Genomic DNA, 12,248 nt, shown 5'->3' on the forward strand with positions numbered 1-12,248 from the left:
CATACGGTGCACGTTGTTTAAAATGTGTGATCAACTGAGACAGTGTGGTTGTGTGCAGTTCACAGTGCACTGTCAAAGCCACAGATCAATAATGATCAGTGAAGAGGGAGACAGCCAGAGCCCTGAGCCATGCATACTGATGCTGATCCAACAATGACTGTGTTCGCAAGAGAGAGGATGAAGCTAACACATCGGTGACACCAGTTTTACACTGTTAGGCTACATGTGCAGATTGTGCACACACACAGACACATTATCCACTGATGTAAGTTTGTTCTGATTGATGCATCATTCTTGCATTTTCCAACAGATTGTCATTGGATTGTTTTCACTCTCCCCCACAACCACCACTACCAATCCCCAACACATAATCATTCCAGGGGTGAATAAAGATTATTCCATGTGAAACTATGTGCACCATGGCAGATGAATTGATTCACGAGGAAGGGACAGCAATACCGTGATAATTAAATAATCCAGAATACTTTCTTCACAACAAGGGAGGCCAAGAAGCCATCACTTTAGTATTTTGTAGACATATTTATGAGTTGGCTTTGAGTCTCTGGTTTTGGAATGGGTAGTAAAACGTCTTTCTTGCTGCAATCTCACTTGGATGATCTGTGTGCATAACTGTCACCCCACTGCTCGTTTGGGGAATGATTTTATGAGCCAGAATCTAGTCAAATAAAACATTTCTGTTTTCTATCTCTACTGTAGTTTTAAATAAGCTAAATAAAGTGTCTATAGGTGTAAAAAAAAAAAAAAAAAATCAAATTATTTGACACTTAAAAATATAAATTCGATTCCAGGCTGAATCACAATCCGGCAGTGATTGGGGTAGGGCGGCGCACAATTGGCCCAGCGTCGTCCGGGTTTGGCCGGTGTAGGCCGTCATTGTAAATAAGAATTTGTTCTTAACTGACGTGCCAAGTCAAATAAAGGTTAAATAAAATAAAATAAAAATGTCAATACTTTTATAGGCTAGCTAGGCTACATATTTGCAGAATGTAGCGTATCACAAGCAGGGATGTTGTTACAATGTAACAGCGGGGCGGATCTCAATAAGATGCAAGGTAACAATGTTGCAAGTCTGAAATACAATGTTGCAAATCTGCAATACAGTGTATCTAGTTTGTGGACAACTGTGTGTGTGTATGTGAGGCGGGCTAAAGTATTGTGACGCTAACGCAGCGCGTCTGCTCCCTTCACTTTTAACAACGCACTAAAAAGAGACAGAGCCCACTCTACTCCTCCTTTCCTCTGCACCCCATCATACTCACCACCACTCTACCCATCCGTCCCGAAAGGAAAGCTCTCCATAAATTGCTCCGATTTACAATTTTCTGAGCAATAGTGGGCATGCCACGCTGCGACCGAAACAAGGATTCGAGGAGAACATGGAAAAATTGCCTTCACTTTTACAAATGCACTTTATATTTATTCATCTTTAGTCTGGAACTAAACAGCAGCGTTTCAGGTAAGAACAATATGTTGCTCTCGAATGCTCCTCGGCTTTTCATTCAAGGAAAACTCTGGAGACCGAGAGTCGGAGACTCTCTTTGTTATTGCATATCTGAATATCCATCTAAAGCTTATTTAGCGTTTTTTTTTGGTAGGAGACCTGGTGGGATTTTACGGGTACTTTTATCCGAACTTCACTCATGCATTGGAATGCCACGCAAGTCCGAATTCTGAGTCGAACCAGATGTGTGTGTGTGTGTGTGTGGGGGGGTCTGCCCTTATTTTATGTGTTTTCTCGTTTAGAAACTTGAAGCGAAGTGCGAAGTGAAGTGCTAATATACCTATAGATACTTCCTTTGGCATCTTATTTGAACACTTAAAATGGTAGATGCACATCCGTGTCCTTCCTTTGTATGCTGGTATGGGACTGACGCGTTGCATATATTTGGCACCCCACGGGCAGATGTGACCTTTACATCCTGTTATACAATTAAGCCGTGCAGCGAAGTTTATCTCTTCTCGGTCCTCTTCTAGTCTTTCTCACTACCTTGTAGGCCTATTGCCACGACAGTGACCTCTCGCTTTTGAACACTGACCTGCCTTACTCCTAGGCATGCTATGGGTCGATTTGTAGAGATTAATTTTCTCTAAGAGTAAGACTTAACTTTAGGTAAAAAAAAAAAAACATGAATGAAGATGGATAACACTAGGCTATAAAAGTCATACCATATTGTCACTCTGAAATGAAGACAAAGTAGGCCCTGTAAACAACTTGACGGTGTTGACAACTTTGGAGTTGGGCCTAACTAAAAACTGTTAAAAAAATAAAAAAATAAATTCTCAATTCCTCCCAAGTGGAAACAGAACTTAAACTTACTTGGTCGGCCCTATATCACAAATCCAGAGTCAATTCAACTTTCAACAGGATGTATTCAGTTCTTTGATATGGAGGTCTACACCAGAATATACATTGTGTGTTATGGGTTCAGAATTAGTTCAGTTAGTACAAGGGAGGGAAAACAGTATCAACAAAGTTGAGTATGATGATTCAAAGTAATCAAGTCAATAAGACGATCATATACTGTAATTCACCAGGTGTTGTTATTACTGTGTTATTACAGTCATTGGTTTAGTTTTCTGTGTGATTTCTCTGAAAGAACAGTTGCGTTGGCTCTCATCTCATCTCAACACAATGTCATGTAGGGCCAGATACATTGTTGTGTCTAACTGTTACACCTGCAGTGCAGATGGTACTGGGTGTGTTTGCCAACTGCAAAGGCAAGACAGATATGTCATGCACATGCTTTCATTCTTGTTTTGCAAAATTGTTATTTCTTCTGTCTTTTAGATGCTTATTCACACACTGAGGTCTACCTGAGTGTACAGGTCTCAGAACAATCCCTCTCTCCTGGAGCTCAGTCTTACCTTTAGGATCATGGAGGAATTTCAGGCACCACCCCTGTGGGGCTGTTCAGGCCAACAGCCTGAACAGCCCCTAACAAATCCCACTCAACCACCCACTAAAGGGCTGATCAGCCCATAACAAATCCCACCCACTCACTGCTGCTTTTCTTCCCACTGAGATGTTTCCTGGGAGGGGGCCTACCACCGCTCCAACAGTTTCAGAGGCTGGCCTGGACTGTCATTAAACAGAACAGAAACAAACACACTAACAGGCTGGAATTTCCTGTCTGTTTGTTGGTTGCTGTTTTTACTGGACAATGAGATGTTCTGTTTTATAACGCTTACCCGTAAAACAAGCTTCCCCTTTCATTTCAAACATCTGTCAAAATAGGAAAAAGGTTCAAGGACAATCCTTTGGTCCCACCACCACACCTTCATCTAGACCTGAGGGGCTTTAACCCGATACCAGAATCTATCATTATTGTTGTTCTTATCTAATAACATCCACCCAAACTTTTACTCCACTTTGCTTCAACATCCATGAGAGTAAAATATTTGTTATCTCAAATTTCTATCACAATATGGTTCCCAGTCCCAGTGCCTCCATCTCTACAGTACGTCTCACCTCAGTGTGGATCAAGTCAGTCACCTTGGTTTCATGTACCTCAGCCTCCACTGGCCCCCCTGGACCTCTGTGCCCTGCTCACACCCCCACGCCCAGAGAGACCTCATCAACACACTGGCCAGAGTTGGAGGAGTGGAAGGTGGTTCTGGGAACATCAGCCTCTCTGTTCTTGGCTCTGCGTGTTCCGTTGTTCTTGGCTGCAGGTTTAAGCCCCTCTCTTTTGCAGCAGGAAACTGGTGTAGGTCTGAGTAGAGTGACGGCACAGGGAGTGGGAGAGAGGGGGAGCAGGGATCAGGCTAGAGGGGTGTTGTTCTGGTTGTACTTTCCCAAGGAAGAACTTTCGGTGAGATTCTGTGAAGCTGTTGATCTGGGCTTTACTGTATTCACATCAAACATTTTCAAATCCACTTCTGGAATTACATTTGAAGTTTGTCTTTTACTTAGCAGAGCCGTCTGAGGTTGAAACCACACTTCAAACACAGCTGCAGGGCCCAGGTGGGAACACTGAGAAGTTAGAGCTTCGACTTCACAACAACAGTAAGATCAGTACCCAGCTTGTTGGGTACTAGTCATGGCCTGCATGAAATGAGTCATTAAGTTCAATGAAGGTCAAATAGGTTGTCCCAGTTTTACTGCCTTGGTATCAACAGAAAAACAACATGTATTTTCTTGTGGCTCTGATTCTCATCATGTGTCACGAGAATTTTACTATCTCAATTGTTGAACTCAACTATCACTCAAGCTTTGAACAATTCCCAGAGGCTGTAAGGCTCTGGTTAATTTAATGAATTAAACAAAGTCCCATTTCTGCAATGAATCAGTAGTTTATTCATTCCAATGTACACATATTTGTTATTCAATTCTGCAACATGTTTCATAATCTTCTCCAAGCCTAACAGTTTCTCCCCTCCCTGAGTTGGAAGGCCTATTTCCTATTGGTTTCACAGTTGTCACAAGTTGTCTGTCAACAGGTCTCCTTGTCCTTTGTTGTCTGACCTAACTCCTACTCATATTTCTAAATAGTAACACAATGTCATAATCTTAATTTGTCCTACGCACACACATTACTAGATTATAGTCTTATTATTCTAATACATTTCACACCGTTATATAGTTCCAGGGTGGAATATTTTAGTCATTACAAATTCTTCTATCAATCCACCCTTTGACTAAATATTACACACACACTTAAAATACATTGTTATAAAATGAAACACACAACAAAGCATACAACTTGTTTTGCATATAAAATGAATCACTCGTATGAATCACACAATAAAAATACAATTTGTCTTGCAGGGGGATACAGATATTGCAAGTTAACACAAGACTCATTCACCACATTCCCAAGTGGCTTGAACAGTTTAACCATGCAGGAATAACCTGACGGAGAGTTAAAGCCCATCAAGGGGAACGGAGTAGTGGTTAACCTAGGTTTAGCTGTTCCACAGGCGTAACAGTCCTCCTTGGACATACAGTGGGGAAAAAAAGTATTTAGTCAGCCACCAATTGTGCAAGTTCTCCCACTTAAAAAGATGAGAGAGGCCTGTAATTTTCATCATAGGTACACGTCAATTATGACAGACAAAATGAGAAAAATAAATCCAGAAAATCACATTGTAGGATTTTTAATGAATTTATTTGCAAATTATGGTGGAAAATAAGTATTTGGTCAATAACAAAAGTTTCTCAATACTTTGTTATATACCCTTTGTTGGCAATGACACAGGTCAAACTTTTTCTGTAAGTCTTCACAAGGTTTTCACACACTGTTGCTGGTATTTTGGCCCATTCCTCCATGCAGATCTCCTCTAGAGCAGTGATGTTTTGGGGCTGTCGCTGGGCAACACGGACTTTCAACTCCCTCCAAAGATTTTCTATGGGGTTGAGATCTGGAGACTGGCTAGGCCACTCCAGGACCTTGAAATGCTTCTTACGAAGCCACTCCTTCGTTGCCCGGGCGGTGTGTTTGGGATCATTGTCATGCTGAAAGACCCAGCCACGTTTCATCTTCAATGCCCTTGCTGATGGAAGGAGGTTTTCACTCAAAATCTCACGATACATTGCGCCATTCATTCTTTCCTTTACACGGATCAGTCGTCCTGGTCCCTTTGCAGAAAAACAGCCCCAAAGCATGATGTTTCCACCCCCATGCTTCACAGTAGGTATGGTGTTCTTTGGATGCAACTCAGCATTCTTTGTCCTCCAAACACGACGAGTTGAGTTTTTACCAAAATGTTATATTTTGGTTTCATCTGACCATATGACATTCTCCCAATCCTCTTCTGGATCATCCAAATGCACTCTAGCAAACTTCAGACGGGCCTGGACATGTACTGGCTTAAGCAGGGGGACACGTCTGGCACTGCAGGATTTGAGTCCCTGGCGGCGTAGTGTGTTACTGATGGTAGGCTTTGTTACTTTGGTCCCAGCTCTCTGCAGGTCATTCACTTGGTCCCCCCGTGTGGTTCTGGGATTTTTGCTCACCGTTCTTGTGATCATTTTGAGATCTTGCGTGGAGCCCCAGATCGAGGGAGATTATCAGTGGTCTTGTATGTCTTCCATTTCCTAATAATTGCTCCCACAGTTGATTTCTTCAAACCAAGCTGCTTACCTATTGCAGATTCAGTCTTCCCAGCCTGGTGCAGGTCTACAATTGTGTTTCTGGTGTCCTTTGACAGCTCTTTGGTCTTGGCCATAGTGGAGTTTGGAGTGTGACTGTTTGAGGTTGTGGACAGGTGTCTTTTATACTGATAACAAGTTCAAACAGGTGCCATTAAGACAGGTAACGAGTGGAGGACAGAGGAGCCTCTTAAAGAGGTTGTTACAGGTCTGTGAGAGCCAGAAATCTTGCTTGTTTTTAGGTGACCAAATACTTATTTTCCACCATAATTTGCAAATAAATTCATTAAAAATCCTACAATGTGATTTTCTGGATTTTTTTTCCTCAATTTGTCTGTCATAGTTGACGTGTACCTATGATGAAAATTACAGGCCTCTCTCATCTTTTTAAGTGGGAGAACTTGCACAATTGGTGGCTGACTAAATACTTTTTTTCACCACTGTAGTTCTTGCCGTATACTGTATCCATTCCAACCATAGGTTCGGATCCCGGAACCCAGTCTCCACTTCCACTACTTCTTTTAGGTCCTTGGTATCCGCTACCTGTATCATTCCCATTGAATTGAATGGTTCAGTTCCTGACCTTTAGAGGAATTCACTATTGTATTATCAGTGGTGAGGTTGTATTGTGATTTGACCTGCTGCTTTTTTACCCGTAGGGGCACTACGGTATCCACTCCATTTTGGTCAAACCCTACATACCATAGAGCGAAATCCATCGGCTGTACCTTTTTTATGTTTATTCGTACTTTTAAACAATATTTCTGTTGTCTGGGGTTACACTCTTTTCCCCTGATGTATTTCCCTGCCTTCACAACCGTCCATCTGGACCCGTAACGGGTGTTCAAATTTACATATCCTGCAGGCTCTGTATGAGCCACAACATGATTCCAGGAGTTACATGGTGACATACAGACATATCGTCCCCAGGTTGCGAGACTCTTAGCCTGCCAATTGGCCAGATTCACCACTTGGTCTATAAAGAACTTGAATGAGATGTCCTTTCCTACAGTCACTAGTACCTCCCCTTTCCCTACGTCAAGCTGTCTTTTCTGCCTGCTTTTGCTTTCCCCGGGCATTACCTTCCTAAATTGAGTTAGGTTAACTACTACTTCTGGCGGGTCAGGAGGGTTTGGGTGTGCCAGGAATATGGCTCCCACAAGCAGACAGCCACCTACCATCAGGAAACATGTAAATCCCACCCTCGTCCTGCAAACATGTCAGACGCCAGAGGCCAACCCATTGCTTTAACTTCTATCGAACTCACACAGGGATGATCAGACAGGGTAAGGGAATCTTTGTTAAGGAGCCAACCCCCGAGCCATAGTGATGATCGGTTCTCTCTCCTAACTCTGTGTTTGTTCGTCAGGTGTGGCTGGGTTTACCTTTTTGCAGTGTGTGACATGCACCCAGGTGGATCTTTCCGCAACTCTTACAGCAAAGGCCGTCACCAACAGGACCTGATATGGACATTCCCAACGGGGCTGCTTCCAGTCTTTCTTCTTTAAGGATTAGATCCACACCCAGTCACCTGGTTGGATAGAGTTGGTTGGATAGAGTGGGTTACCTTCTCCTTTAGTTTTCCTGTTGGGCACAAAACCTTAACACAAGACCACGGGTGTGGTTAATAAACATCCTTCTCATGTGTCCGGCTAGGGTGATCTCAGTTTCTATCTCTGCCTGCTATGGTCCTCCTAACTCGGGCATTCTGTATGGTCTTCCAAATACTTTCTCGAATGGGGACAGTCCATTTTTATCTGGGGTTATCCTTATAGTCATTAATACTATTGGTAAGCATTGTACCCTATTTCTACCAGTGCTCATGTGTGTTTTCCTTAACCCCTCTCTAATCGTACCGTTCATATTAGTATTTTATTTCTAGACTGTACCTAAATAAAAGAAAATACAATTTATTTAAGTATTTAGTCCTCTCCTCCATCTAGTTATCTTTAATCCTACCGTCTACTATCATCCCCCCTGTTGATACGTGGCGTTACCCATGTGTCAATATTGACCCACTTAATCGAACCAGGACTCCACGTTTCATTAAATTCACTAAACCTATAAAATAACAAACCCATAACCACTTTCCGGTAATCTACTGATTTAAACCTGTTGCATTAATTTATTAAAATATAAACCTATTGTTTAATAAATCCATAACCTACGAAAAATGTTTACTACGCCATCAGCCTAATAGTAAAAACGATCTCCCATTGTTCAACGTGAACTGTCTGCATAACTCACTGTTGTATAAACAAACTATTCAGACATCCGCTTCACATTACCCTCTGCTTCATTTACTAAATCCTGGCATTAGTAAATTCTATTAGTAAATTCTATCCACACACCACCAAAAACGAATAACATATTTGCATACACATAACTAGAAAGCATGAATTTAATACCATTCTTGCTTAAACAATGCAAATCAACATTTCTCATCACCCAATTTCTATTACCTTTTTTTTTACACTGGAAACCCTCTACAATCTCTATCCTCTACCGCTGTCTTTCCATCTATCATTACTTTAACAGATAACCAATTATTTTGAAGTTATAGTCAAAACAAACAAAACCTATATTCCCAGAGATGCAACGTAAACTACTGTGTTATACTATCCTCCATGTGTTGCTAGGACAATCTCTTTCGTATAAACTTATCAATTAGACCAGTCAGTCAATGTTATCTTACATACTCTGCTTCCTTCCAACACTGCTTCATTATTCTTAGTGTTTGTTTAATAATCCTATTATTCTCTGAGTTCCCTTACTTCACTTTCCATGAATATAAGACATTCGCTTCTCTAGGCGTCGTAAACTACATCCTATTACCTCTGTTATCAACTAAAATTATAGCCACCTCTTATTAAACCCCCAATCCGTCATTATTTAGAATACAGCAGATCTAGGCAACTGTCCTTTCTAAGTAGGCTACAAGTGACACCGAACACATAGTATTAATATCCAATGTAGTGATTGACATTAAGCCACCATTCTCAATCGTTTATATAGCAAACCATTAGGCAATGAAGTGGCAAATAAATCCCACTACTATCACAATTACAATGGTTTGTCGTCTTACCATCTGATACAAAATTATGTTCCTTCACTTACTACACCTAAGCTCCACTCTGATAATTATTAATGGAAACCCTAAATTGGCTTTGTACAATATTATAATTTACGTCTTTAACCACATTACTTATGGTCAGTTTATTCCTTAATCCTTATCTCTATTACATTATCCAAATATGGTACAAACTTAGAAAACCCATATTAATGATGTCCCACCCATGACATTATGTCAACGTTTGGGTGAGCAAGTTAATATATAATTATTATTCCAATTATTATTTTATGAAATCTCTAGTCTCTCATTCAACACATCCCCTTCATCAACAATACTCCCAGTAGAACCAACAAAGAACAGACTGTGATTTCCAGGACACTGCCCCTTTGTTCTGGCCTCCTATCTCCCCGAGAGTTGCCATGAGATACTCAACTCCCTTCAGGTCTTTCTTACTCCTCTTTTCTCTCCCGTTCTGCTCGTAGTGAACAGCATACCTTTTAACCTCAATCAATGTTGCTGTGCCCCAGCCAATCAGGGTCTCTTTTATTTTTTGGGAGAAATGTCAGGCCTCATTGTTGATGATACGGCTTTTTGCACTCATGGATTTTAGAAAAATCAGCATGTAGTAATAGGTAGTAATAGGTAGTAATCTCTAAGATTGTTACATAGTTGATTAAGTTTATCTCGATACTCTCCGTCTACGGCCCACTGTAAAATAACTCTGTCCCCCCTTCCTGGGGTCCAGTCTCCCTTCACAGCTGCCCAATCCTTTTCTACCATTATCTGTCTCACTGCCCTTTCCAATTCCCCCGTGTTTAACTTAAAACTTGCAGTGAGCCCTTCCATATCTCTCCTGAATCCCTCTATTCCTGTTTTTGGGTCCTGTTCTCGGACCACATCTCTCTGGGTCCATGCCCTGTATACATCTAAGGTTGCCGGGGCTCCCTCAGCCCCTGCCAATGGATTGGGTAAGGCAATCATTGGGTACTGGCCCCCTCCTACTCCCTCATCTCTCTTTCGAGCCTCAGAGAGCCACACCCTAGCAGTATCTAGTCCTTCCACTCACTCTCTTTCTGCTCTCCCCTTATTTACTTTGTGCATCTGTTTTACCATGGATTCGAGTTTGTCTGCGTCCAGACGCCCCTCGAACCCATACCTCTCCCTCCATCTATTTCCATAGTGGAGATTCCTCTTGTCCTTAGACTCCATATATCTCTCATCACCGGTTAACTCCGGTACCTCCTTTGAGGATTTACTTCCCATGGTAACTAAACTCCTCTGCTATTCTCTACTGAGTATTTTGTACAATTATTTTATGCCTATTAACAAATTACTAGGTCTCACTAATTGGGTATGTTTTAATAGTCTCCTTACAAACACCTAAGTATGTTTTATACACTCCTCTCCTTCCCTTGGAATGTTATTCTTAGATGTGACTTTTGAGCAAATATTAGGTCTCACATGTATACAACCTTACATGATTATTGGTTAACACTATCGGTAACCCGGAGTTTGTAAGGCTCCAGTTTCATGAAACGGATAGAGTTACGGCAAATCTACAGTTGTTTATGACTTTTGACTTTATTAATATTCAATTTCTCACACATGCTATTTTAATTCCTGTGTTGATATTTATTGACAGTCCCGGACCGTCTCACATATTCGAATTAGATAACTTATACTTAGAATCTCTAATAATTATTTTATCACTTTTAATTAATTATTAGGTGTCAAATGATTTTATGACTTTTAATGAATTATTAGGTGTCAAATTATTTTACGACTTTTAATGAATTATACGTTTTATTGTATATTCCTTCCTTGAAACAATTAATTATCGCGACTTTCGATGGATCATTAGGTCTCACACGTATACGGACTTAAGTAATCTTCATGATCACTTTTGCTGTTCCTTATGACTTTTGACTTGTTTAATGTATCTATCTCACACTGTAATAATTATTTCCCTTCCTGTTAATATTTTAAAGACTGTATCCATGGACAGTCTAAATATCAACTAGTTTATATTGGGATTGGCCTGTACCTTGAGTCAATTGCGGACCCACTTCCTTCCTTCCTATGCTTACCACTCCGGCAAGTCTTGCTGGATTTCGGTAATTACTCTCTGCCTTATACAAGAATTACAGCAATATTTCTATGTTCTTGCAAGTCAGATCATTCAACCCCAAAATCCATGAATAAAGACTACTGACCTTATCCTTGCAGCTGGGATTTAAATTTTGGTTGGATCTCGTCACCGTTTCTGTCATGTACCAGTTTGCCACCGGCCTGAAATAGACCCTCAATTTCAGAGGTCAGGTCTTTGTCTTACGGATCCTGGACCCACCCGTGCACGGTTTCGGGGTTCCCTGAAACGACAGAAAACGGGTGTTGAGATCCGGCTCGAGGACCAAGTTGTCACGAGAATTTTACTATCTCAATTGTTGAACTCAGCTATCACTCAAGCTTTGAACAATTCCCAGAGGTTGTAAGGCTCTGGTTAATTAATGAATTAAACAAAGTCCCATTTCTGCAATGAATCAGTATTTTATTCATGAGAGCTCTGGCCTTTATACACATACGTCAGACGAAAATCCCACCCCGCTTTAGGCGGGCTGTATTTTTCCACTGTACACATATTTGTTATCTCAATTCTGCAACATGTTTCATAGTCTTCTCCGAGCCTAACAGTTTCTCCCCTCCCTGAGTTGGGAGGCCTATTTCCTATTATTGGTTTCACAGTTGTCACAAGTTGTCTGTCGACAGTTCTCCTTCTCCTCTCCTTTGTTGTCTGACCTAACTCCTACTTAAATTGCTAAATAGTAACACAATGTCATAATCTTAACTTGTCCTACGCACATACATTACTAGATTATAGTCTTATTATTCTAATACATTTCACACCGTTATATAGTTCCAGGGTGGAATATTTTAGTCATTACAAATTCTTCTATCATCATGACAAAAGACAAAATGACATCAGACTGCTTTTAATAACATTTACGTCTCCTAAAAACTCCTCTTACCACACTGTCGTGAGTGTTGCTAAGCCACGTGTTACCA

The 12,248-nt window shown here is 41.0% G+C and overlaps 1 protein-coding gene across 1 annotated transcript in view; it reads left to right on the forward strand.

Annotated features, from left to right (window-relative positions):
* The first annotated feature begins 1,243 nt into the window (after positions 1-1,243).
* The window catches only part of LOC121570229 (C-type mannose receptor 2), a 38,654-nt gene continuing 27,649 nt past the window's right edge, over positions 1,244-12,248 (forward strand). Inside the window, exon 1 of the mRNA XM_045210888.1 lies at positions 1,244-1,477. Coding sequence (XP_045066823.1) covers positions 1,360-1,477 — 118 coding nt within the window. The 5' untranslated portion in view covers positions 1,244-1,359. The remainder of the gene's footprint in view (positions 1,478-12,248) is intronic.

Source organism: Coregonus clupeaformis, chromosome 35 (assembly GCF_020615455.1).
Source record: "Coregonus clupeaformis isolate EN_2021a chromosome 35, ASM2061545v1, whole genome shotgun sequence".
In the NCBI taxonomy this organism is placed as follows: Eukaryota; Metazoa; Chordata; class Actinopteri; order Salmoniformes; family Salmonidae; genus Coregonus; species Coregonus clupeaformis.